Here is a 26313-nt window from a genome sequence, read left to right as displayed (position 1 = left end):
CCAGAACAGCTCAAAGGGGGGTGATGGAAAGCCACATAGGGACATTGAGTGTAACGGCCGTGTCCACCAAGTGCATAGAGACTGGCACTCCCACAATAGGAGCAGGAGATGACCTTATGCAGAGATTCTGGCCCAGAGACATGACCAACCAATACATGGATCAGACAATGACCACCTCATCTCTGGCCATGTCACAGCAGACAGTGACAGTGCCTCTGAATGTTCTTTCTCCAGCCACTCAGAGCATTACAGCCCTGTGCTACTAGTTTGGAAAGAGCTCCAGAGTTTTCTTCACAGAGTACTGACAGTAAGTAAGCTCAGGGTACCTTACACTCCTGCAGTTAGATAGACAAACTGGAATGGTCAGCAGCAGCAGCAAACACAAATTCAGAATCAAGTCAGACACCAATGGTGAGATCAGTAAAACAAGCTTAGCCCACCAGGACTTCACAGAGCTAGTCACACACATGTCCTGTCATCTGACACAAGATAAGGACATTGTATAGACTACTGGCACACTCACTTAGACACTCCAACCCATTCATTCTAGGTGCCACGCTCTCTAACAACAACTAACATTACAAATTTTCCTGTTCTCACTAACACAATGAATAAGAAACACAGGTTAGGTGTTTTAGACTATGCCATCATTTATGTGGTTATTATCTGGATTTTGCTTTGTAACCTGATTGTTCTTGCTTAGCCAAGATATATAGTGTTGACAAATGCCCAGATGTTACCACTTGAACGAACTGACAAATAGACTGTACATTCTGCTCTCAGGATTCCTTCCTGTATCCATCCAGTTACACAATTCTTCCCCTTTCTCCATCAGTGCTATGCAGTTAGACTACTTTTACTTTTTCAATTCTGTTTACACATTATTGTTTTTTATTGTTTAATTACTGTTAATCTACTTTGCACATTTCCAGTTTTTGCATTTCTGTCCATACTGTGAGTCTACCTTTCACATCACCTTTTACATTAGCAGTTATACATTTTTAATTAGCTTACTTCGTATTTATTATTCTTATTACTTCATACTTTTTATTGTAGGGTTTACCTTTATACTCATTTCCTTCCTGATTTCCTTACTTATTCTTAGTGTTGAGCAACTGCAATAAAGCAATTTTCCTGCACAGATCATTAGATGCTTTCTGATTGTGATTCTGAATTTGTAGTGCCTTTTGTCGAAAAAATTGTCAACATTGCAAAACCACAGCTAAAATTAACAGTGAAAAACATCAGCTCTCACCAGAAAAAATGTGCCTAACCACTTACACCCTGTGGCAGCAAGAAGATTCAGGTTTGATACTTTTCATGAGACAGTCTCACAAATGGCCACGTAAAAAACATAATGTCATGTTATCAGCACAGCTATTACCAGAAAGAATGTGGCTGAAACCACTGACACCCAGCATCAACAAGAAGGTTCAGGTTTGATGCTTCTCATGCAAAAATCTTGAAAGAGGCCTCCATAACTGCCTCATAGTTTTACAGCTTCTCAATTGGCTGTTCTCAGTGTTACCAGGTCAGGCCAACCACAGGTAATAGAGTCCACTAGTGTAGCTTGGTAAAACTCACAATAAAGGCAAATGGGGATGGTCAGTCAGCACTGAATTGAGCTGAACAGATGGTCAACTTCAGACTGCAATTGGCATGGAGCTATATACCAGAGTCTTGGGCCTGATTCTGGTGCAAACCCCCGGATCATCTGGCAGCAGTGTTGCGGCACAAGTGGTAGATCTCCAGGTCACTCTCTTCAGCTGCTAGACCTTTTTCCAGTACACTGCTAGTGTGCGTCGAGTCCATCTGTGCGTGACTGCAGAATCCGAAACCATCGGTGACATCAGAGATGTGAATTTACTGTCACTGATAGAAGGCCAAATTAAGATAAATGATGATAAAATAAGAATCACTTTTCTAATTCTGGTTTGACACTGTACCCCTGGTGAACATAACAAGACAGACTCTCTCTCAAAATTTAATTGAAGGCAACTGGACTTGTATTTGTCTGTGGAAGACGTTTCGCCTCTTATCCAAGCGGCTTCATCAGTTCTTATGTATTGGTCTCTCTAGTCCGCAGACTTGGTCAGACTAGTGCGGACTAGAGAGACCAATACATGATGAACTGATGAAGCCGCTTGGATAAGAGGCGAAACGTCTTCCACAGACAAATACAAGTCCAGTTGCCTTCGATTTAATTTTGAGAGAGAGATAACTATGACCTGGACGAATGAGAACATTCACAGACAACAAGACAGACCTATGTTCATATTTCCCTAACAGAGTCATGGTAGACTCCATACTGTGTTGGTCTTCATCCAAACTTGCAGTTGCTGTACAAAACCTTTTTAATCTGGTAAGACTCGAGTGACTTGTTCCATGTCATGACCCTGGCTCAAGGGAAGCAACATAGGAGTGAACCAACACTATGAACTTGCAAAGCAAAATTTATTACAAATGAAATGGACAGAGGATAACAAAGAAAAACAAAAGCGGTGACTGGTAGCAATGTTTCTGGTCCTGGCTGCAATGTGTGAGAGATCTTAACATGGACTTTTAAAGGCCGGCCAACAGGTGCCAGAGATCATGTGGATTATGGAGGGAGGAGTTTCCATGTTATCTGTAAGACAGCACACACAACAGCTCTCGTCATAACATAAGAAGGGTGCTCTAAAGCAACTTCTCACTCAACAAAAGCAACCATATATTGCTTATAATGCTTCAATGAATGCACTTACGACCTTAAAAGGACATCCACACGAATGTGCTGATTTCCAGATTAAACCCTTGCAAGAATAAACTCTGCATTAAATGATGGTTGCTGTTTTTCATCCTGCTGAGAAAAACAAGGGGGTTATGGTCTGTATAGGCCACAAAGGGCTGACTGGAAGAGACATGCATCAAAATTATCCAGGGCTAATATAAGAGCCAAAGCATCTTTCTCTATTGTGGAATAATGTTTCTGATGCAAGTCAAACCTTTTAGAAAAGTAGCACACAGGATGTTCCACTGCCACTGAGTCTTCCTGAAAAAGAATGGCCCCAATGCCAGCATCACTTGCATCAACAGCCAGTTTAAAGGACCCGTTAAAGTCAGGGGCAGCAAGAACAGGAGTACTAGCTAATAGTGCTTTGAAATTTTCAAATGCAAATGGACATACGTCTGTTCAAACAAAAGGAACCTTTGGGCTGAGCAGGTTAGTCGAAGGGGCAGCAACAGTAGCAAAATTCTTGCAAAAGTTCCTATAATAACCATCCCAAGGAAACGTTTGAACTCACGCTGAGAGGTGGGCACACCAAAGTTCACAATGGCCTCTACTTTCACTCTGAAGGGACAGATATCTCCATGTCCAACAACGTTCCTCAAGTACTTAGTGTGGCAAATTCACACTTGGCAAGCAACAACTGTTGTATTTCGCATCCCAAAAGTCAGTGTACTAACAGAAATCATCTGGCGTCATGAAAGCAGAGATTTCATGGGCTCGATGAGTGAGAAGGACTTGCCAGTAACACTTTAGGAGGTCTAATTTTGTGACAAAAGCTGCAGACCCGACTCTGTCAATGCAGTCGTCTAAACAAGGAAGAGGGTAACAATCAGGCTTGGGGACAGAGTTAACCTTATCAAGTCAGATCAAGTCAGTGCAAAAACGAGGCCTTTGATCTGACTTAACAAGCAGGCATGGGGAACTCCATGAGCTAGCACTAGGTTCCGCAATGCTATGCTGCAGCATGTAGTTCACTTCCTTACGCATAAGCTCACTCTTAACAGGATTCACCCTGTAAGGATGTTGTTTAATAGGAACACCTACATTAATATCATGCTGAATGACAGATGTGAATGTAAGCACATCAGAAAAAAGGGCAGGATGTTTTAGAATCAACTCAGTGATATCTGAATTGTAGCAAGGGTCCAGATAAGAAAGATGGACATCCAAGCTTGCCAAGATTTTAGAATTTTGCAGCCTAGACTGAGATATTTCATGATTAACAACATCAGTGACCTGAAATACCACTTGATTAACAATATCATCACTGCCCTTCCTCTCCACAGAGACCGCTGTGTTAAATACAACAACAGTCTTCACATTAGAGAGCACAGCCAGGTTTCTCTCAAAGTACGGTTTCAACAGGTTCATGGACATAATGATGTTCTAGCTTCCGGTTTGGGCTCTTAACCAAGTAGTCACACTATCTAACCTGATCCTCAATCACATATGGGCCACTGTACTGAGCCTGCAAATCAGACCCTGGCAAAGGCAAAAGCACTAGTACATTGTTCCGTGAGGAAAACACTTGATGCCTTGCCCTTTTATCGTACCATTCCTTCATCCTTTCTTGAGCTTCCCCCAAGTTTTGCCTGGCCAGTTCACATGCCATTAAGAAACTGTTCAAGCTGTAATTCAGGGGAAAGGCTTCAGGAAACTGAGTAGCTGCACACATAATGGTCAATAAGTACTGGTTACCTGATTTGTTACAAGGGAACGAACATAATCAACCAAGATTCGCTCAAAGGGCTCTCCAATAACAGGAACGGGATGTAAAGGTGCAGGTGGAATTTTCTGATTAGGCTTACCAACAGTTTGACAAATATGACATGTTCTACAGTTCTGTGCAACATCACATTTTACACCAGGCCAGAAGAAATGTCTCAGCACCCGATCTAATGTCTTCCTAATACCCATATGTCCCAAAAGACAATGGTCATGAGCCAAGTGCAAGATATCAAAACGATAAACACTTGGAACAACTTGGAACACACTACTCCAATCATCCTGACAAGACAACTTAGGAGAAGTCCACTGTATCATTAACAATTCATTATTCACAAAATACCCATCTCTTCGAAAGGGGAAGACAAAGTGGAATCCTTCCCCTGTTTTAGTTTGAGTTATTCACGAGCAGGGAACAGTTTACGAAACCCCAATGTCTCACCCTTGGCTAAGAATGTGTCAAAAAGTGAAATCTCAGGGTACGATATTTTGCCTTGGTCTTTCCTTGACATGGCACAAGTAGCGACACAAACAGGAAAAGTGTCTTAAGGAAAAGGAACCATGTTGTATGGACAAAGAGCCACCGCAACCTCCACTACAGCCCAAAGCAGACTTGTTATAAAACTGGAGGAAGTCCCGAAGAATCAGGGACTGAAAAGCTCCAGTGTTTCTCCAGATCGTAATGGGTCAACTGGTCGTAGGATCAAAAGTGAGGGAAATAAAACCATCCATAAGAAAAGCAGAAGAGCCAGCTAATTCACTCTTTTGGGTTGGTTTTGCCATAGTGTGAGTTACAGTGACACTTTGAACAGTTTCTATTAAGGCTACAGGCTTAGAGGATTTATGTTTCTTGCTCAAGACAGGGTAAAAAGCAATTAGATTACCTGTTTTCTTGCAGTAGAAGCAAGCGTTTTCTGAGGAAGCACTTCCAATTTCCGATTTTCTAGTTAAAGGGAGAGAGGAAGGAACAGAGTTCGAGCTCTAGAAAACACCATTCTTTGAATTATTTGAATTCTTTCAGTAAGATAAGTTGTCAAGATCTTCCTTAGTTTCTACCTTCCTGGATTTGGTCCATTTACTAAAAGGGTCTCCTCTTCCTTAGAAAATGCAACATAAGTTTGCTTGTCAGGCCTACTGAGGCTCCTAGAGCATTGGCAGTGAGCCTCAGGAAGAAGCTCATAGGCTCTCAGAATAGCACCTGTCTCATAATCCTTGCTTTCCTCAATTCTTAAAGCAGAGTAAGTTTCCTGGGCCTTTCCTACCAGAACACTGGTAGCCACATGTTCAAAATGAGGAAGGTACTTTTCAACATCTTTCTCTACAATAGGGGGAACCAACCTAATATTTCTGACTGCATCAAACCCAGATAGCTCAACATTAGTAGGTCTCACTAGAGCAGCATGCTTAAGTTCCAGTTCCGTAAGGTAACGCTCATGTTCTAAATTAATTTGCTTCTCTTGTTCAATTTGTTTGTCTTGCAATTGCTATTCTTGTAAGGCCAGTTCTAAGGCCACCTTTTGAACTCAGATCAATGGCATCATCTGACATTTGAGGTATACTTTGTTGAGGTACTGATGGAGGAGCGGGCTTGATCATTTTCAATTAGAACAGCCTTAAGAGTTTCCTTAATACTCTTAGGGCCTGATTTACTAAAGCTTTGCGTGCGTAAAAATGTGCGCAAACGCAACAGCACGCGCAAACACATGTCGATGCTGATCTACCAACCGGGCGCACCGAGGATTGCGTCTGTCAGTCAGGCAAAATAACGCGCTATCCATTTTGCGTTTCTGCCTTCATGAATATGCAATAGAGGCGTGCCTGCCAGAACGCGCAAAATATCGGGAGGAGTAGATGCAAATAGAATCATTTTGCGCACGCAATGTGATTTACCAAACCTGAAACTAATTGCGCGGATTATTTTTGCGTCTATATTTAGCACGTTTGAAAGTCAAGTCTCAGGCTACCTGGCACAGCTGTGCGCACAGATGGCTGTGGTCATTGTTGCAAGGAGGTGGCGTAGGCACGACAGGCAACGGAGATAATGCATCTTTTCTGTTTGTGTCACTCTTTTTGGAATGGCAGAAGAAAAAATAATCGAGACATATCGGTTATCCGGCGATGCCATTTTGGAGCTTCTCCGTGAAGTAGGAGCTGATTTGGATCCAGTCACAAGGAGGAGTCATGCAGTGCCTGCTTTGAAACTCAGAAATGTGCTTGTTTGCCTCTTGTACCAGCACCTCCAATTCCGTGGCTTCAAATTTGCTTTTGCGCTTCCGTTGGGTCTGCTCGTTTGCATTCGCCATGGTGAACACCCTTAACTCGCGCAAAGTCCTCATTTAAATAGGGCAGGCTCAATCACTTTTGCACCTGTAGTCAATTGCGCTGTTAATCTAAGTAAATCACCCACAAGCCCCAAACAGGCAGCGCGCGCAATCTATCCGTGTGCGCACGCAATTTAGCACTCTTTATTTGGGATCTTACTAAATCAGGCCCTTAGTCATTTCTCGCTACAGGCTATCTCAATGTTATAGTGATTGACAAGTTTTAGGAGGTGGTCTATAGTGAATTTCTCAAGCAACTACTCTGAAGGTGCACTAATAAAATCATCAAGGGTTTCCATACTAGATAACTTTCCTACATCCAAAATGGTTAACTGTGCCTGAAATCTGAAATTTCATTAAATATGCACAGTATGCACAGCACAAAGTGTCCCATATGAGAAAAACAGCCAAAATCACAAATACTCCTTTTAATGGCCTCCAAAGCCATAATCACAAAAGTAGGACTAGAAACAAACCATCAAGCTACTAATGTAGCACAGATTACCCAAGTAAATCCCATTACCCAAACAAAACCTGCTGGTAACTACCAACTTAAGCAACCACAAACTCAGGGAGAAATAGCGACCACAAAGTCAAGTTACACACCACCACATGACAACACAAAAGCTGCATAACACAATAAAGTGAGGATCATGGACACTTAAACAGAACACCAACTTAAACTCAGAAACTTTCACTTTAGTTTTAAAAGTCTTTGTTCAGCAACAGATAGATCTGCTGGGAAAATCAAGTCCTCCTTCCCTCACTGGGAGCCCAGTACTGTAGTGTGTGCCCACCAGTTCAACAGATTTGGTGGCTCTCTCCATGAACTTGTGATCCACTTTGCACATCTCCATATGCTTCTTATGTTCATGTTGTGGGAAGTCAAACTTAATTTCCTGCTGCAACAATTCCTCCATTCTTGTGCTATAAATTGTGTTTGCCATGAGAACAGGTTTTCTAGAATGTGTACTATACATTTTCTTTGTGATCCATTTATTGGCCAACTAAAGATGGCATTAACAACATAACGTGCCACACCCCTGGGTGTTGACTTTTCATGGCTTTTGAGGTCTTAAATGTTGTGGTGTGGATTACATTTCATTAGTGGCTGTGTTGATAATACCACTTAGGGGCTCTTCCATTAGTGTATGAGTGTGATGTTTGAATGTGAGTGAATGGGTGAATGTGGCAAGAACTGTAAAGCACTTTGAGTGGTCAGTAAGACTACAAAAGCACTATATAAGTGCAAGTCCAATTACCATTCATTAGCAGTAGGATTAACGTTACAAGACAAGCTACTTTCATTTGAAAGAACATGCTTAGTAGCATATCTAGTTATGTCAGGCTTATTGCTTTGATGTTTGGTTTGGTTATGAATGACCATATTTGGATTGGTATGTTCAGGTTCCAGGGTTGTGCTTACAAACAGTGCCTAAGCACATCACTTCTCTAATTTCATAACATGAATCTCAAATTAATCAATTTTCAAATATTTATTCATCCGGTCACCTGGATAGGGCATGACAACATGTGAATCATCACATCCCTTAATGATGTTCAGTTTCACAGTGTTTGCTCGTTTTCCATTTCCAGTTCAAGTTGTTGTATTTGGCTTTTAAAATAGCTCCTTCCTTTTGTAGAGCTTGTTTCTGTGTCAGCCCTGCATCTTGTGCCAGTGATTCAGCCTTTTGAGTATTCAGCTTGAGTTTGCAGACACAATAGAAGACTGAGGGAATCATGAGGACCTCATTGAACCTTTTGAATGAACAGGGTTTATGTCTGATATACTATCGATTCATCAACATTTTTCTCTAACACATTGGACACAGGAGCCTCACCAATCCAAGTTCACAAGTTGACATCCATAAATTTTTTTGCAGCACAGCTGGCTTTGAAATACAAAAAAATAGTGGACATTAAGGGCACAGTCTAAAGCACCTCACATAAGTGTATTTGAGGCGTGTTCAAATGCACTTGCAATTTTAATGGTGGAAAACTGTTGCTGCGCCAGGTGTATGGTTCAAAATGGTTGTACTTATTCTCTTAATTATTCATGGAGTTTTTTTGGTATCAAGTATCATCTCCCATTCCGTTTAAAAGTCAGGTGCACTGCACCTTGGTGGATTGCTATTATAATTCATACAGAAATAGATTCTATTTGTGACAAGTTGATTACATTTTTGGTACATTATGAAGCTGGCAGAATAAATTTAGTCTAGGTGATCAATGGGGAACACTGTCCAAGAGACATCCATGACACTTGGCAATATGCAACACATAATATACCACAAAGAATGTCACGACCTTCTGAGGGATGCAATCACTATTGCTGCCTAAAGTTAGCAATGCCCCATTAATCCCCCCGACCACACCCCATCCTAAGACCTATCTTGAGGCAGTGGAACATGATTATGCCAATGGGCTCTCAGATGGGCACAAGTGTATTTGCTGTTTAAACAACCTGAGTGCTGAACAGAAAAATGACAACTGCGCTAGTCTAAAACTAGCAAGGACACAAAGACACTTTGGCATTTTGTGTTGCAACACTTTTTGCCAGGTATCAGATAGGGCCTATCATTGATCGCTGGACTATGCTAGTGGGCCCGTAGCCCTCAGGGAAAAATACGGATAGTTTCTCTGCCCTTGTCCAGTTGTTACGTGGGACCCTACGAGGTCACCCTCGCTTACTGGCTTCGTCCTTGATTTGAGACAATGAATGAGCACTGAGGCATGTGGACACGGGAAAGGGGTGGAGGAGGGCCCTCTTATGTCATTCTACCCATTTGCCTGTGTGGACGTCGCTGAGACTCCCAAAGGCACGCCCTGGCGATACCTCCACCAGAGTACTCCGTGAGCCCACAGACCTACCCCTGTACTTCCGTCTCAAGAATCTTATCAGGATTTATACCCCTAACCCGAAGGAACCTAACAGTTATGAGGCCTCCGCTCGGCCCGAACACCTGGTCAGCCTGGGGAGGGGTCCCTACACAGGTTCTCTACCCTACGGTGTGTGGTTATGTGTGTGTGTGCCCTAAGGTTGTCAGTGGTGTTGCCATAGTGTGGATATGCTGGAGCTTACCTCTCGGGGGCTGCGCAGTGTCCTCTGAAAAGAAAAACCTCCTGTCCTTAAACCTATGTGTTCTCTCTCGGAATGAAACCGACTGACAAGTTATTTTGCAATGCCACAAGAGAATAAAAGTAAAATTAAATGATTGAACTGGCTCTGTTCAGCACCAACCTCAGTCAAGGCTGATGACTTTGGATGGATTTTCAGCAGAAAGCTGACTTAAAATTTTTTGTAACATTTGTTGTATTTGTTGTTATTGAAAATTTCTAACTGGTTGACATCAATTACTTGGTCCTCAGCACCGGCATTCATCAGGGACACACCACAAACGCAAATAATCAACTCTCACCAGTTTTAAAAATTTGAAAAGGTTGTAAAAGTTTAACCGCCCATGTCTCCAAGAGACTCGCAAGTGGCAAAAAGTACCTGCTTATATACCCCTTCCCGCTGCATATTACACGTGAGTGCATATTGCCTTATGCATTCACGTGTACACAGGCAGTAACACCTGCAGTTAGGTCCCCAGTGCACAGGAAATACCTGCAGTTAGGTCCCCACGTGGGGTCCCAAGCCAACTCTCACCTGATAGGTTGAACTAAGATTGAATTTAGTTTATATGCCTTATTTGGATCACAGCGACAGGAGTTCTCAGCCATTTCAAGCCACCTCAGAATCATATTTGTCAGCCATCTCATGTATGCCCAAACATGGCCAGTTAAAACCACAAAAAGGAAACTTATGAATGAATAACATTGGTAAATGACAATTATGATAATGATAATGATGAACAGATTAGGTAAGTATATGATTAAATGATCAAGATTAAATTATTATAAAATGAATGAATATAAATGAGTAAAATACAAATGATAGGAATGATTATATGATTGGGCATTTCCAACATTCTTAAGACCATATACTAAAACTTAAAGTAATTGAACTTTTCAGATGGAGACCCACATCCTTTCATAGAAAATTAAGTTAAAAATAAAAAATAAAATAAAGATTAAAATAAACAATAAATGAGGGGTATAATAGATAGATACGTAGATAGATACTTTATTTATCCCCTAAGGGAAATTCATGAATAATGTACTGTATATGTAAATAAATACAAGCAAGTTGACCCTCCTGTTCTGTCTGACAATATTCTTGTTTGTACTTTTCTTATGGAGGAGTTCTCCTTACATCTTTGTTTTTGGTCTTTTTATCATTGTTTTCTAATAAAGCAGCTCAAGACTTGTAACGTTCATATCAAACAAACGGTTATAATTTTCTACGCCATCCCTCCAGCTACTAGGGACTGTAATAAGTAACCACAGATAATTAAACATCTGCAAATAATAACAACAATTGCATAAACTTCCATTCCTTCAACAAACCAAGCATCATGTCTCGTTTCCTCCAGACATAATGCTTAGAATAGAGGACAAAAGGTCCAGTCTTGGTTTAATCAGACCAAGAATCTGGTTTCTCACAGTCTCAGAGTCGTTTAGATGTTTTTTTTTCAAACTTTCACTGAGGAGATGCTTCTGTATGACCACTCTGCCGTAAAGTCCAGATCAGTGGAGAGCTGCAGTGATAGTTGTCCCTCTGGAAGTTTCTCCATCTCCACACAGGACTGCCATGTAGTGGATTTATTGCTCTACATCCATGACAAAATGAATAACACATTGAAATATGGGAGGGAATTGGTGGTTACATCTTTTGAAATGGACGTATCTATTTTCATCCTAAAGGGAGCATAATTGAACCGTCTTTTTGTAAAAGTGGACTCACGTGCTGTGGTGTTAACCTCACTCTGCTGCTCTGTTGTTGGCATAGTTACTGCTGCTACATGCTCAACTAATTACAACATTTTTTCACATTGATCCACTGGCCCTATAGCCTTTTGTTGTTGAATGAAAGTCATAAATGTACTTGCAGTAGTCATCAGAGTTTATCTAAAGAACACAACAGCCTTTATGAAATTATTGTGTTTACTGACCTGACCTGACTGGTCAACAGCCATTCTGGACCACTGCGGCTCTTCCTGTGCCTCCTGATGAGCCACTTATCCTGGGTCAACATGCTCAAACATCACTCATTTCTTTTTTCATATTTATTTACCTATTTCAATCAGACTCTGTAGCAATACATTTTTGTTCTTTTCCACAAAAAAATGAAATGCTCTTATTAGTTGACATGCAGAAGGGTTGATATCAAAGTAGAAACACAAAGAACATACAAAATAAATTAACTGTCACACAGCAGTCAAACTAAAGAACCCTGATGTCATGACCACTCAGCGCCTATATATCCGTGGAACACCTTGATCAGCTGATTGTCAAGGGGAGTGTCTACACTCCACAAAAATTCCAATAGTTTACAATGAGTCGATTTCCACTGCCCATATTTCAATTCATCAACAAATCAAACCACTATCTCCCCCTGACCTCAACCTAGAACAGTTTGCTGCCTGAACATTGCCACACCTTAACTGTAGAGGTGACAGAACATAACTGTTGTATGATCATATCAATTGTATGCTGAAACTATGGCTGAGGAGATAGAGGAGATGAGTGGGTTGTCCACAGATTGGAAGGTCAGTGGTTGGATTCCCAGCTCCTCTAGTCTGTTTTTGTCTGCAAATGTCTTTGAGCAAGACACTGAACCCCAAAACTGGGAGAGTGCGCATGTACAGTATGGCAGAAAAGTGCTATACATGCAGAGAAAATCGTGTGAACGTGTGAATGTGGTTTGAGTTATCAATAAGAGGTTTACCATTTTGTAACAATTTTTAGGCACTGACCAAATACCTGTTTTGTCATTTTATTTTGGAGGGGTTTAGTTTACAGAATATCTTTACTTTTTTTGTGAAAATTTGTGAAATAAATGAAATAAATCACCATAAAATAAATAGAAAATAAATAACTAAAAAAATAATATATGTACACTGGATCACCCAAACAATTTGTGGGAGTGGACAATATTAGATTAAAAGAAATCAATACAGTGACATCTTTACAGAGTAAAGCTGAAGCAAGCCCAAGTGTTTAGCTCAACAAATACAAGTTGACTCATTGTTATAAGAAGTAAATAATACAGACAGCAACATATATTTCATTATTATTAGTACTTGCTACAAAGCCAGTTGGCAACTAGAGACAAGTGAAATTCAACTGTCCTTTCCCTTCTGTATTGTGAATGTCTGAAGAGACATTGTCATTCACATCTACGCTTTTGTTTTGGAAGAGAAAATGGTGGAGCTGCTGTGAGGGTTCAGAATACATATGTTGAGTAACAGAGCAGCAAACAGAACAGTGGCTTCTTGTGAAGAGGTGGTGGAATGAGATAGACGGATGGAAGGACCAAGAGCAAAAAATATGTTACAAAAACAGAAGGAAAAGCAATACAGAGATTGAGAGTGGAGAAGAGGAAAAGACCATTTTCCATCCATTCCCTGAGCACCTTAAGCGATAAGATGATTTACTGTCAAATCTGCAGATGGAGTATCAATAATCTCAGCCAATCCCCTCCACTCAGCCATCACTGCACTCTCATACAGAACCCTGGGCGAGGAGCCGGAGCAGAGACATTAATACAAAAGAGTGAAATGGCAGAGAGGGTGTGTTTGTTTTGTGTATGTATGCACCAAGAACATAGCCAGACGAGGGTGTTTCTCTGCCTAGAGAAAGAAAGCTCTTCAATTTTCCACTTGAGCAGATTTCAATTTACACAAACAACCCCCTCTGTGACTTCATCCCCTCTTTGTTATTGACAGCGTTTAGGGCTGCTGTGATAAAGGATTGGACATTTAGTGTTTTTTATTCCTTTTCTTTCATTGAAAGGACACTTGCTTATACAGGAAACTGTTTATAAAAAGCAGCTTTATGGCAAGGGATGTAAACTATTAAGGTAGCACAGTGAGATCTGCAGTTTGTTTGTGGGTTAAGTCAGTGGACAATACAAGCATGAAGAAGGCTGATACTGTGCACTGTAAATTACTGATTTATTTTCTTTCTTTCTTTCTTTTTTTTTTTTTTTTACAAAATACCTTATTGGATAGAACAGCAGTGACATATCTGAAAATAAAATTTAGACAAGCCATCCAACACTTGCACACGTCTGTCGATTCTAAAAGATGCTGCAGAGACAACCAGGTGTTACTAGAACCAGGGTCATGTTAAAGACCGGCCATTCTGCTGGCCTGTTTATATAAAACAGTTAATATAATTTAGTAAGAAGCCTTAATGTTTTCTGATCTCATAATTTGCTGTTAATGCAAATGTAACAGTTCTCAGGCTGAGTACCGGTTAACAGATAAGGTTCCTGTAAAACAGGAGAAATAATGAGACAGGCGACCGTTGCTTCTGTTCAGTGCAGCTTCGCTCAGTAGAATTTATTTATCAATGTGCAAAATCTCTTTACCATTCTCTGTTATCCCTTTTCTGTATTTCTATTTTTTTCATATTCAAATGTCATTTAACAATACAACATCCAGAATATCAGAAACAAAACCAAAATACATATAGGCTAGTTACCACACAATCCTCTTGCTTCTCAATCAAACACACATTTTCCACTTCTTCAAAAGGAGTAATCCTGAGTTCAGTGTGCAACTGTAGTAATATATCCTCACTCAGTCAATTAAATGAGCTACCATTTAGTTCACAACTACTGAAAACAATACCATAAAATATATAATGTATAGGTACTCACGTGTTCCCTCTTTTAACCTCACTCATAGTGGAAATAACAGGAAATTAGCATATTACTTTTAATGACTGTTGGTTCAAGATAAATGTATGAGCTGAAGACTTGAGCTGAAGACTTACAAAGTTTAACAATTTTAACTGCTTACTATATTCAAATATACCAATATATGACTGTAACATTCAATTTACTTACACATTAACAAAATACTGTACCAACCGAACAGTTTCTAACTCAAAATATGATGCGCTGGAGCCATAAACTATGGCGTAATCCGGTCACAAAAAAAAAATATATTATATACAGTGGCGCCATTTTGGCTCACCCATGCACACAGAAAACTCGTATGGTTGCCACCTGTTCAGAAAACTATTCAAACACATTCAGTATCCTTACAAAATCGATCTGACATCTTATTTAAATGTATAGTGACACATGTAGGTAGATATACAAATTTTAAAACACCACCAACCTGTAAAACAGGAGAAATAATGAGACAGGCAACCGTTGCTTCTGTTCAGTGCAGCTTCGCTCAGTAGAATGAGGAAGTAAACAAAAGTCCACTCACAAGGAGAGTTCAAGAGAAGAAGCAAATCGCCACACTGCCTCCTGCTGGTAACACTAAGTAGCTGTAAATGCATCATATAAAGAAGGCTTTTGCCCTTACCAAGAGACAATATTTGACCATTTTGGCACATATTAACATATTTCTTTTACAGAAATAATATTTTCAAAATAAAGCAAATAAAATTACATCAAATGTGACCTACATTTCATGAGCATCACACAAACTCAACACTTTTTCCATGTTCACCTAATGTCCTAAAAAGGGTAGCGCTGAAACTATGAACGGACTAATCAATTAGCCAATCAGTAGAAGATGAACAAGCACAGTTTTGATTATCTATCAATAGTGTCAGTAAAATGCAAAAATGCCCAACATTTTCTGTTTGAGAGCTTTTTACTTACTTATAATCTACCTCAAAATCATCCATGGAACGCCATTGTACTTGATGTTGATATAGTACATGGCAACCTCTAGCAGTGAACTCTAGGTCTCTGAAGTTGATTGCTTGCATGCCTACACAAGCAGTCTGTTTTTCAGTGTCAGTGATTGAGTGATTTTCTGCTGTTGTTAATTATCACATCTGTATGGAGTCTTTAGGCTGGTGATGAGGGTTTCTCTCACTGGCAGGTGTACACGTCTGCTGTTTATTTATGACTCAGTTATGTTACTGTTAACCAACTAGAGGCCTGTGCTACAAAGTAGGATTTGAGGTTATCGAGGTAACTTCATGTTTAACTCTGGGTTTTCAGTCCTACGACGGTGGTTCACTTGTTACCGGGGTAAATCACCATAGTAACTTATGCTGAACTCCTAACCTGCTTGGGCACAGATTAATTTAGAGGATCAGATCAAAACCTGTCAACAGCCAAACCACTGACCAATCAGATACTTGGAAAAACTGAGTCATCATTCCTACAGGAACAGTGACCAGAACTGGAAATAAAAACTAAACCTGTGATGTCTTTGATTAGAACAATTAGCCAGACACTGTTAATTATTTCCATGATTATAAATAAACATTTCAGTCAGACTGACTCATCAGACATCGACTACTTCTCTTTTCCTTCTCTCCTCTCTGCAACAGAAACAGTCACATTAACTTTAACTGTTTTCTCTGCATCACGTGTTCATAACAGTTTGTTCATCATCAGACTGAAGAGTGAAAATACTGATAATTCATGCACTTATTTACAATATATCTTTAGTTTGACTTTAATAGAAATCATATTTAGACATGGAAATTCACATACAAGACATACATTTCACCTTGCTGAATATCACTTTTGGACGTTGCTATAACTGAAGTCACCAGGAAGTATCAGCGTTTCTTCTCAGATCATATTAAGTACTTCATTCAAGGTTCTGACGATGTTGCTTATAATTAACAACTCCACCTTTTTCACTTTGAGGTGCTTGTACCCGGTTGCAAACCCAGGGTTAACTGAGCCCGTTGATAACCAGCTTCGTACTAAAGGTTATCAGGATGGTCAATGTCAGGTTTAGTCAAGCCAGATAACTAAAGGTTATCCTGGGTATGTTGAACTTGCCTCGTAGTACAGGCCTCAGGTTATCAACCAGGTGAAATCCATTGACTTTGCAGTGCAGATAATAGATGGACAGCAAAAAAGTACATTTACTTGAGTACTGTACCTTAAGTGTACCTTAAGTATCTGTACTTTACAAATTATTAGCTTTATTTTTTGTAAACTCCTGACTTTTACTCACATACACTTAAAAGACAAATTTTGTCCTTTTGACTCCGCTACATTTCTATGACGGACTCTTACTTTGAAGCAGAGCTTTTAGTCAGTGAATTAACTGTCTTTTATTTTAAAAATGTGACAGACCTTACATGTTCATCACACGAGAAAAAGCAATCACAGCCAACTCCTCTACTGTCAGTCATGTTTGAACCTGTCAGTGTCCTAACAATGGCGACGTTAGATAAAGATGAGGCAGATGATGCTTCACCAGAGCACGATGGTCTGATCTGAAGTCTGCATTAGAAGGTTTAGAAATATTTAAACAGAAATAGAAAGATTCATTTAGTTTCAAATGTTTACTGTCTTTACCAAGACCTAACTTCATCACTGACTAAACAAAAAAAAGAAAGAAAACAACAATGGCTCCTTTTGTTGATTCAGTGTGTTTTTATGGCAATTTCTTTGTATGGTTTCTAGAGCAGAGCTATTCAACTATGTTGTTCAGGGGGCCACATCTCCTGAAAGCTAAGGGCCTGGGGGCCAGACAATTCCCTGAGCTATCCTCACTATGTACACAAAGTTCAAAAGTGTTATTTTGCCATATTGCATTTGATATTCTGTGCAACATAAGCTGCGATATTAACGAAAGTAAACACTTATTTTTCTACAACACATCATGTCAGCAGTCTGGCATTTAATTTGATTAATTCTGACATCTCTTACAAACCTACATCACAGCATTCTTTAAGTGAGGCAAACAACAGAAGAGAGCAAAGAGAATGAAAAAGTTCAAGACGAACTGAGCTTGTCTGAGCATTTGATGCCACATAACTAGGGATGGGTATTGTTAAGATATTGTATCGTTCAGCAAACTTCAACTGCATTGTTTTGAACAAATTGCTATTATAGACTGATTTTGTAATGATGGCAATGTAAAACAAATATAATACACAATGATTTACTGCAGGACTTTTTGAAACTGGATCTGAATTTCTGAACCACAATTCAGATGATGCTCAGATTGAATTTAAGAATCAGCTGGTAAATGGTTGCTTTTCATGTTCATACAATCCAGTTAACTCTGTGCGTGGACTCCAGGCAGATGACCTACGAGCTAGTATGTCATAAACTGTACATTTCTCCTCCTGTATGTGACAGACTTTCACTGGATGTCTCCAGAGATCACTTGTGTTTCTGCCCTTACATAAAAAACACTTCACCACACTTTGAATGTTTCCTTCTCTCTGCCATAGTCACTAAGAGCAGCGTCTGTGTGTGTGTGTGTGTGTGTGTGTGTGTGTGTGTGTGTGTGTGTGTGTGTGCTCCAGCATGACACAGAGCTGCCCCTGCCCCTCACACAGGCTCTGAGAGAGAGAGAGAGATGTCAGACCTTATCGATACTACAGCCATTTAATGCCAGGTTTCAGTACCATCCCTACAACTCAAGTAAAAATGTGACTGAGCAACTTTCACCTCTATCAGAATAATATTTGACCAGGAGCATCTATACTCTGAATCAAGTGACGGAGCAGTGGACTTTGTCACTTCTGCATGAGCCAAACTAAAAATTCTAAGTATAGTTCTAATAAATATTTCCAAAAAAGTCTCATCACACTGATGTATGTTGACATGGTCATCTTTCTGATCTTTTTTTAATATAAAAAGGTATCTCTTTGAATGACTGGCAGCTATGATTGGCAGTTGCTTTCAAAACTCTGTCAGATCACGGGAGCAGAGGTGTTTCTGAAAGAAGACACTTTTTTATGTACATTGTCATTTGTAATTCACTACCAGTCAAGTGAGAGGCCCGGCTGGGTGTCGTTCGTGGTGATGGACAAAAGAGGCCCTGAATCGCAAATGGAAAAAAGAAAGACAGGAAGTAAAACCCAGGGATGCACAAAAAATGTCATTTCAAAATAAAGTTATAACTGATATTTTGTAATAACAATATATCAATTGACAATTTTTGGACAATCGTGACCATATGACGTGTCTCATATTCATTGGTTCATAGGATCATTTTCGATTTAAAAAGCTAGAAGAACCACTGTACACCACAGTATGTCCTAAGACCAAACAGCAGATACACACCGTTAGCGACAAGCTCCTGAACATGTGTATGAGAAGGGGGGAACACCAGAAGGCAACAGAGTTCAGTTGGCTTCAGAGTGGGTGGATTAGGGGTTGGATTAAAAATCATAGCCAACATACAACATATAAATACGTACATACAAATAAGCACTGAAGTCATTTCAGTGTGACTTATTCCATGGTCACATCAGTGTTTTGGAGGTGGTAAATCTATCATACAAAAGCTCATATAAAAAAGAGAGTTTTTTCCTGTCTGTGTGGAGGAGCTGTTACAAGAGTGAACATGAGTGATCCAGGAACATTCCCCAGATCTGTGTGTGGTTGCTATGAAATCAATTCAAAATCCCGCACACTGTCTGACTTGCAATAAACTATCTATTGGCAACTTTTTTGGTGTTAGACCTTCAGCAGGAGAATCTTTTTTAATGTTGCAAAGAAATTGTTTGTTGCAAGTCAGACAGTATGGATTTTTTAATTGCTACTTTGGATCCACTCATCCTGCTCCTACACACCTGCTTCACTGAATAGTGTGGCCCCATTCATGGGGCCACAGAATAAGCCACAAGCTCCTGGCTTTAGTGTTGAATACAGAAATCATCTCATAATATTCAAAAGTTACAGAGCTCATTTTCGAAAGAGCGCCGCATTAAAGAGGATGTGCGCAGTATAGATCCTCTGTGGTCTATTTAAGTCCAACAGTCTCTCTACACTACAAAAAGTCTTGGGAGGAGTGATGATGACTCCATATTGAAGTTATAAAAGATGTCCAAAAGACTGTGGAGAACAAGCTACTGCTACTCACCTGTTGTCCACCTCCATCAGCTGTCTGTCATCATTCCAGATTGTTATTAGGATAATTATTAGGATTAGGTCACCTTATTTTTCTCACTTGTTACTTTTGCCAGATTGGTTGTGACCACCATGTTAGAGGGAGCTTTCTCTCTTTGGACTCAGCTGTGATGTCCAAGCTCTTGATTCCTTCTTTTACATCAGCTCTTCTATTAGCTTCAACACATCAAATCACACTCTGCATTGTATCTAAACCATGCAGCGCTCTTTCTGTCCGTACTCAGACTCATGCTGCAGGGCTCCATTACTCCCAAGTGGCGAAATCACTCATCTCAAATAATTTCTGGAATGTGATGAGCAAAAATATGACCTTCTTTTTTATAGGGACCATGTCTTAACCTCTGTTTGACCACTGCTTTCAGCACACTCAGCAAGTACTTGAAAAAATACATTGAGCAACATTAGTAGTTTGCTGACTGTTCTGGATTCTGAGTTCCAGCTTGTATTCATGGATCTCTCCAAGTTCCAAGCATGGGTGACCTGGATGGAGCTCTCTCTGCATTTCCATAAACCTTGGATTTCTGCTGCTGCCTGTCATCAATCTGTGTATATTGTTTAGTTCTAACTTGGGGGCCCCTGGTGGCTCCCAAGTCCAACCCATGGAACTTTGCTGCATGTTATCATCCCCTCTATCTGTCCCTGACTTTCCTGTCTCTCTTTCACTGTGTCTCTCAGAATAGAATTTTAGAAGTATATGCACACAGTCCTTGTTTCCTGACATAAGGGAGGTGAACCATGTGTAAATATTTGCATTGTTCCTTTAAGGTAATAACTCCCTTTAAACCTTGATTACTCAATTATCACCAGTATAATTGAAATTCATATACACAGATGTGCACTGCATTCACCTTGAGAACAGTTATAATTTTCATTTAATTTTGAGCTCTTTCCTTGTTTCATAAGAAACATGACAATGCAGTTTGTTGTATTAACCAATCTTAATTATTGTAATTTTATCAGAGGTATTTGATCAAAGTAAATATATCCATCTTTGGTCATACCTAAATAGAAGAATAACTGTAACACTTTCCTTTCCCTATCACAGGTGGTATATAAGAACAATGACATCCGACTTGAGTTGTCCCGTCTGGCTCGGATTGTGGACCCTAAGATGAAAATCCAGGGTGAGGTGTCCTACAAGTGTGAGAACGTGGCCACGTTGGACCCCATTTCTTTCGAGACTCCTGAGGCCTACATCAGTCTCCCCAAGTGGAACACCAAGCGGATGGGATCCATCTCTTTTGATTTCCGTACAACTGAGCCCAACGGCCTCATCCTCTTCACTCATGGCAAACCCCAGGAGCGCAAAGATGCTGCCCGCAGCCAGAAGAACACCAAGGTCAGTCCATAATCATCAAGATCACTTAATGACTAATTTCAGTTCTGCTTTAACAAATGTCATTCTAATGATATCTGTTTAGGGTCAGCAGAAAAACGTGTTTAGCCATTTTAAAAAAAAAAGCCCACTAAAAACGGTAATATCAGTTTACATCTAATTTTAAATATTTTCACCACTTTATCTCTACGTCAAACACCCCTTTACTTTGGAACTACATTTTGTTTTCCTATGAACAAACCTACATCTACACTTTGTCTGACTCAAACAGCTGATCTGCAGAGTAGTACAGTGCACACCATAGGTGCCCTTGAGCGTAGTAATGTGGTAGTTCAACAGTTTACAAACTGTAGTTCCAAAGGAAAGGTCTGTTTGATGTCAAGATAAAATGGTGAAAATATTCAAAATAAAGCAACACTTCAACTGATATTAGCTTCTATACTGGCGCTCATGCTGCTTCTCCAAACTGGAAGCTGATCTGAACTGAATACTTACAAATCAAATAATCAAACCTGAATCGTATGTTGCATTCCTTTTGCAAGTATCTGACTGAATGGTAATACATTTTTGGCCTTGTGCAGGTGGATTTCTTTGCTGTAGAACTACTGGATGGCAGCCTGTACCTGCTGTTGGACATGGGCTCAGGGACTATAAAGGTGAAGGCCACTCAGACAAAGGTCAATGATGGTGCCTGGTATCACGTGGACATCCAGAGAGATGGACGCTCAGGTCAGTTGTGTTGGTGAAGTCGGTGGAACAGTCATGTCCAAGAATTGACTTTACAAATTTGATTTGTTTCATAGCGAGCAAAAATTGAAATAAACTGAATTTAATAAAGTTCTAAAATGCAATTAAGTTGTTTTCACGGTATGAGGAAGTAAATAAGGGACTCATTAGATGTTATCAAATGTATAATGAAGAAGTGGATATCTTTTAAAATATAGCAAACACATATTTTCTCCCCAGTAACCACTTTTATCAATAAGTCCAAATTAGAACTCCACCCCCACAGATATCCACCCTCTTTTGAGTTACATGGTTCATACTTTGACCAAGTTCACCTTCAGATCCAGATCATGCCACTCATCAAAGCTATGAACTCCAAATACAACTGGACAACATCTATCACATACTAAAATAAATAAGAAGAATAAGAAGAACTGAAAACAAGTATACCTGATAATGAGCAGATTCAGTTTCAAAGATATTCCTCTACATAATGTCACTTTATTGTCAGGATTATGTTTGTAAGATGAAAATAAGGCATGTCCAAGTTTACACAAAACAACTCAAGCTGTTGGAGGGACTGTGGGGAAAATAATGCTGATTATGTACATATTCTTTTTAAATATAAACAAATACAAACCTAATGGTCATATTTTACACACAATAAAACAGACGTTCAAGTGAGTGTGGTATCTAGAACAATTAGGTTTATGTGGGAACTTGAAAGTATAGATATTTATGTAAATATGGTGGTCACATACGCACTATGATCAGTAATAACTATACTGTTACCCTCTATTGTTTTCCTATGCACTGTGTTCTGGGTTGGTGTGAGGTAGGGCTGAACAATGTGCAAAAAATATCATATTACAATTATTTTTGGCAGATATTGCGGTTGTGATAGGACTTACTTTTTCAGTTTCAGTCAGTCACATTTTTACACTTCATTTTCACTGAAGCAATATAATTTTTGTACTTTCATGTTCCATTACGTCTGGAGAGTATGATATGTAGGCTGAGGAATCTCTGTAGCATCACAACAATGTAAAACAATATTGTGACACATTTTACCTTCATCAAACAAATTGTGGCTCCAGCAATTTGGATATTGCACTTGGCCATATTGAGATTTCAATTGTATTTCGATTAATTGTGCAGCTCTAGTGTGATGGTTTAAAAAAAAAGTTGAGATGAAAAGTTTTGTTTCATAATGTTTAAATAACAGGAAATGTATATTGTACTAACTACAAAAAGTGTAAAAAAAATACAGTTAAGTAATAAATTAACAAGAAGTACACTAAATGTTTCTTTTTTATAATCTGATCAGGATGAATAGCTGTTCATTATTGTGTGTAGAATGTTTTCTTCCTGACATCATCGTTCTATCTTGTACCACACCCACCACAGGCACCATCTCTGTAAACAGCAGAAGGACGCCATTCACAGCCAGTGGTGAGAGTGAGATTCTGGACTTGGAGGGTGACATGTATTTGGGGGGGCTTCCTGTTGACCGCACCAACCTCATCCTGCCCACTGAGCTGTGGACAGCGATGCTCAACTACGGCTACGTGGGCTGTATTCGTGACCTTTTCATTGATGGTCGAAGCAAAGACATCCGTCAGATCGCTGAGGCCCAAAATGGTGCTGGAATCAAACCCTCATGCAACAAGCAAACGGGCAAGCAGTGTGAGAGCTACCCATGCAAGAACCGGGGTGTCTGCAAAGAAGGCTGGAACAGATTCATCTGTGACTGCACTGGGACTGGCTACTGGTCACGCACCTGCGAGAGAGGTAAATGATTGCATGTCTAGTTCTCTCACATGAACTCTAGATACTACTTTCTGAGAGAGACCACAGTCTTTCAGGCTCCCTTAAAAGACTGGAGCAGGAAAGTGACCACTCACAGACTAACTGGTAATATGAGACAGATTAGAACTGTGTCCCATGTAAGGAATAGGTTCACAGGTTACTCAGCTGAACCTGTGCCTACTGCCCGAGGTGTATTATCACCTCATTGTGGTCCCATTACAAGAACAAAATAATCAAATAAACAACTGGTGTGCAGTAGATTTATGGATACTGAGAATATAATATCTGTGTCCTCCACAGTTGGACATGATTAGACATTTCTGAGCAATATTTGCACAAGCCTCAACAGGTCAGTCTTTTTGACACAAAACAGGTTCAGTCTTGAAATGCAGTATATGAGGGAGGAGGTCTCTGAAACACAGCTTCTATATCAACAGTGAGCAGAGGTGCGTGGAGTGTCACTGTGTCTGCTGTTTTATTTGTGTTTGAATGATGGGATTTGATCTTTGGTTTGAGTCACATTGGACAAGTACTGTTTTTCTTAACTGTATGGTGTCTTAGTTACAGTTTTTTACAATTGCTTACCCACAAAAAGTGAATGCTTAGACCAAAGCATCAAACCCGGTGGAACGATTGTAAAAAAAAAAACTCTGGCTGTTGATAATAAACAATAACATAAAATAACAATCCAATGAACCTCAGAGCGAACAGCGACTGCAGCTCTTGACATGAGAGCGAAACACCATCTCCAGGTGGAGGTGTGTGCCATAGGTGTGTCAGGCAGTGCTGCACGATCACTACCCCCCACCTTCAGCCCCCAACACGACATTATATGAAGAAGGAGAAGTACTAACACTTATTTCTTCCACTTCAAGAGCTGCTTGGAAACCTAAACAATGTTAATACATGTGACGCTCTAGGAGACCGTTGTGGCGGCTTTATTGGGTGCTAGAATGCTGGTGGTCCTAGTGTTAAACAAAGAACCAAAACTACAAACACATTTTCTACTGTTTTCAGTTCTAAAACACACACTTACAAAAACAATAAACACTTTTTCTTACATTACACACTTTTTCCAAGACTTAAATCTTACAATCATTGGGCAAACACGTCTTTTTCAAACTGCAACACACACATGAAATTTGCACCACACACACACACACACACACACACACACACACACACACACACACACCTGAAAACATTTATGCAGACATTGAACACCACTCAGTCTGAGCCTCAGTGCTTCAGGTAGAGCTCAGGTGACCTGCGAGAACTTTGCAAACATGGAAGCAGTGACAGAGAGAGGAAGAGGAAGACAGAGGAGGTGGAGGATGAGGGCCAGGACAAAGAAGACCTGGCGATCTTCAGATGACAGTGGGGCCACTTTGCTGGACTATGTCATAAATCATTGCCTGACACTGAGGGAGGCTGAGCAGAGAGTCCAGCCCAAACCTCAGGTGCTACAGAGTCACATCCATAATGCAGACATCCAGACTGGAGAACAGGTCTTTTTGACTTTCTAAACCGAACCTTTCAGTACATCCACACTCTGCCACATGTTGAGTCAACACCACCTTACGATGAAGCAGCTGTACAGGTTCCATATGAGAGGAACAGTGTTAGAGTCAAAGACCTTCTCTGTGAATATGTGGAAGTATCACTGAACTGTAGATTGATGGACTGATGGCAGCAGAATGTGTTGTGTTGTCAATGTGTACATTCCGACAAAGCAGAATGTGACCTGCAATAGTGCCCATATTCTGGGGGTGGTGTCTGTGGGGGTATCTGCCTATCTGTCCCAACCCACCCCCAGCCCCCTCCCTGTATGACAATGTAGACATTGCAATCCTATGTTTTTTACACCCAAGTTCTGTACAAACCTGCTCTGGTAAAAAATCATCAGTGTGTTGTTGCTGCTTTCAAAGAGTCATTCAGATGGTGCATGTGTGTATGTTTTTTTTAATTTTTTTTATAGAAATGTCATTTTGAAAGAAGATTGTCAGGTGTTGATTGCAGTGTTTCATTTTGACATAGAAGTGAGATGTTCACCTCCGAGTACTCTGTTATTTGGCTTGTGTGTTGAGTTTCGACACAATAAGCCAAAATCTGAAATGAGTGTGTAAGCAATATCGCAAAAAACTGTAAATGGTTTGTTTAGTCCTGTGCAACTTGTATGTCTTCAAAGTATGAAGGTATCATTTTGAAAGTTTTGTAATGAGCAGCTCAGAAACCATGACAAATAGGAGGTGATACAAAGGGGTAAAGCAAAGAAAACCGTGTCATGATCTATACTCACACCACACCAACTTCAAACACACCACCAACCCAGTTATTCCAGACCTTAAACAAACAAATACAAATATCAAACACGTTAAGGTGTGACAGTCAGTAGATCAGTAGAGTGACTGTAGGCATTAATGATAAAAAAGTCAAGTGTTGGATGGTAAAAGGAAAAAAAAAAAGACAAATACATGGAGCTCTCTCTCCCACATGGTACAAGTGCATTTCTATAAAATCAGAAACACCAGGCACACATGAAAGTATTACCAGATCTGGAACTAATATCACTCAAAAATCCAAATGAATGAATTTACTGTACCTTCAAGATTACTATACATTGAATCCTCTCAGCTGCTGCACATGTGCA

The 26313-nt window shown here is 40.0% G+C and overlaps 1 protein-coding gene across 9 annotated transcripts in view; it reads left to right on the top strand.

Moving 5' to 3' along the window:
• Positions 1-26313, top strand: part of nrxn3 (neurexin 3) — a 266887-nt gene that overhangs the window by 125321 nt on the left and 115253 nt on the right. For all 9 annotated transcript variants that reach the window (XR_002665284.1, XR_002665283.1, XR_002665282.1 and 6 more), the window contains 3 exons: positions 20838-21131; positions 21710-21857; positions 23262-23645. Coding sequence is in view for 6 of the 9 variants with exons in the window: in XM_022750982.1 (XP_022606703.1) it covers positions 20838-21131; positions 21710-21857; positions 23262-23645 (826 nt within the window). In the remaining 3 variants the exon portion in view is untranslated. The remainder of the gene's footprint in view (positions 1-20837; positions 21132-21709; positions 21858-23261; positions 23646-26313) is intronic.

This window comes from Seriola dumerili, unplaced genomic scaffold, assembly GCF_002260705.1.
Source record: "Seriola dumerili isolate Sdu_G_001 unplaced genomic scaffold, Sdu_1.0 BDQW01000149.1, whole genome shotgun sequence".
In the NCBI taxonomy this organism is placed as follows: Eukaryota; Metazoa; Chordata; class Actinopteri; order Carangiformes; family Carangidae; genus Seriola; species Seriola dumerili.
This window is presented reverse-complemented; position numbering and strand designations above follow the sequence as displayed.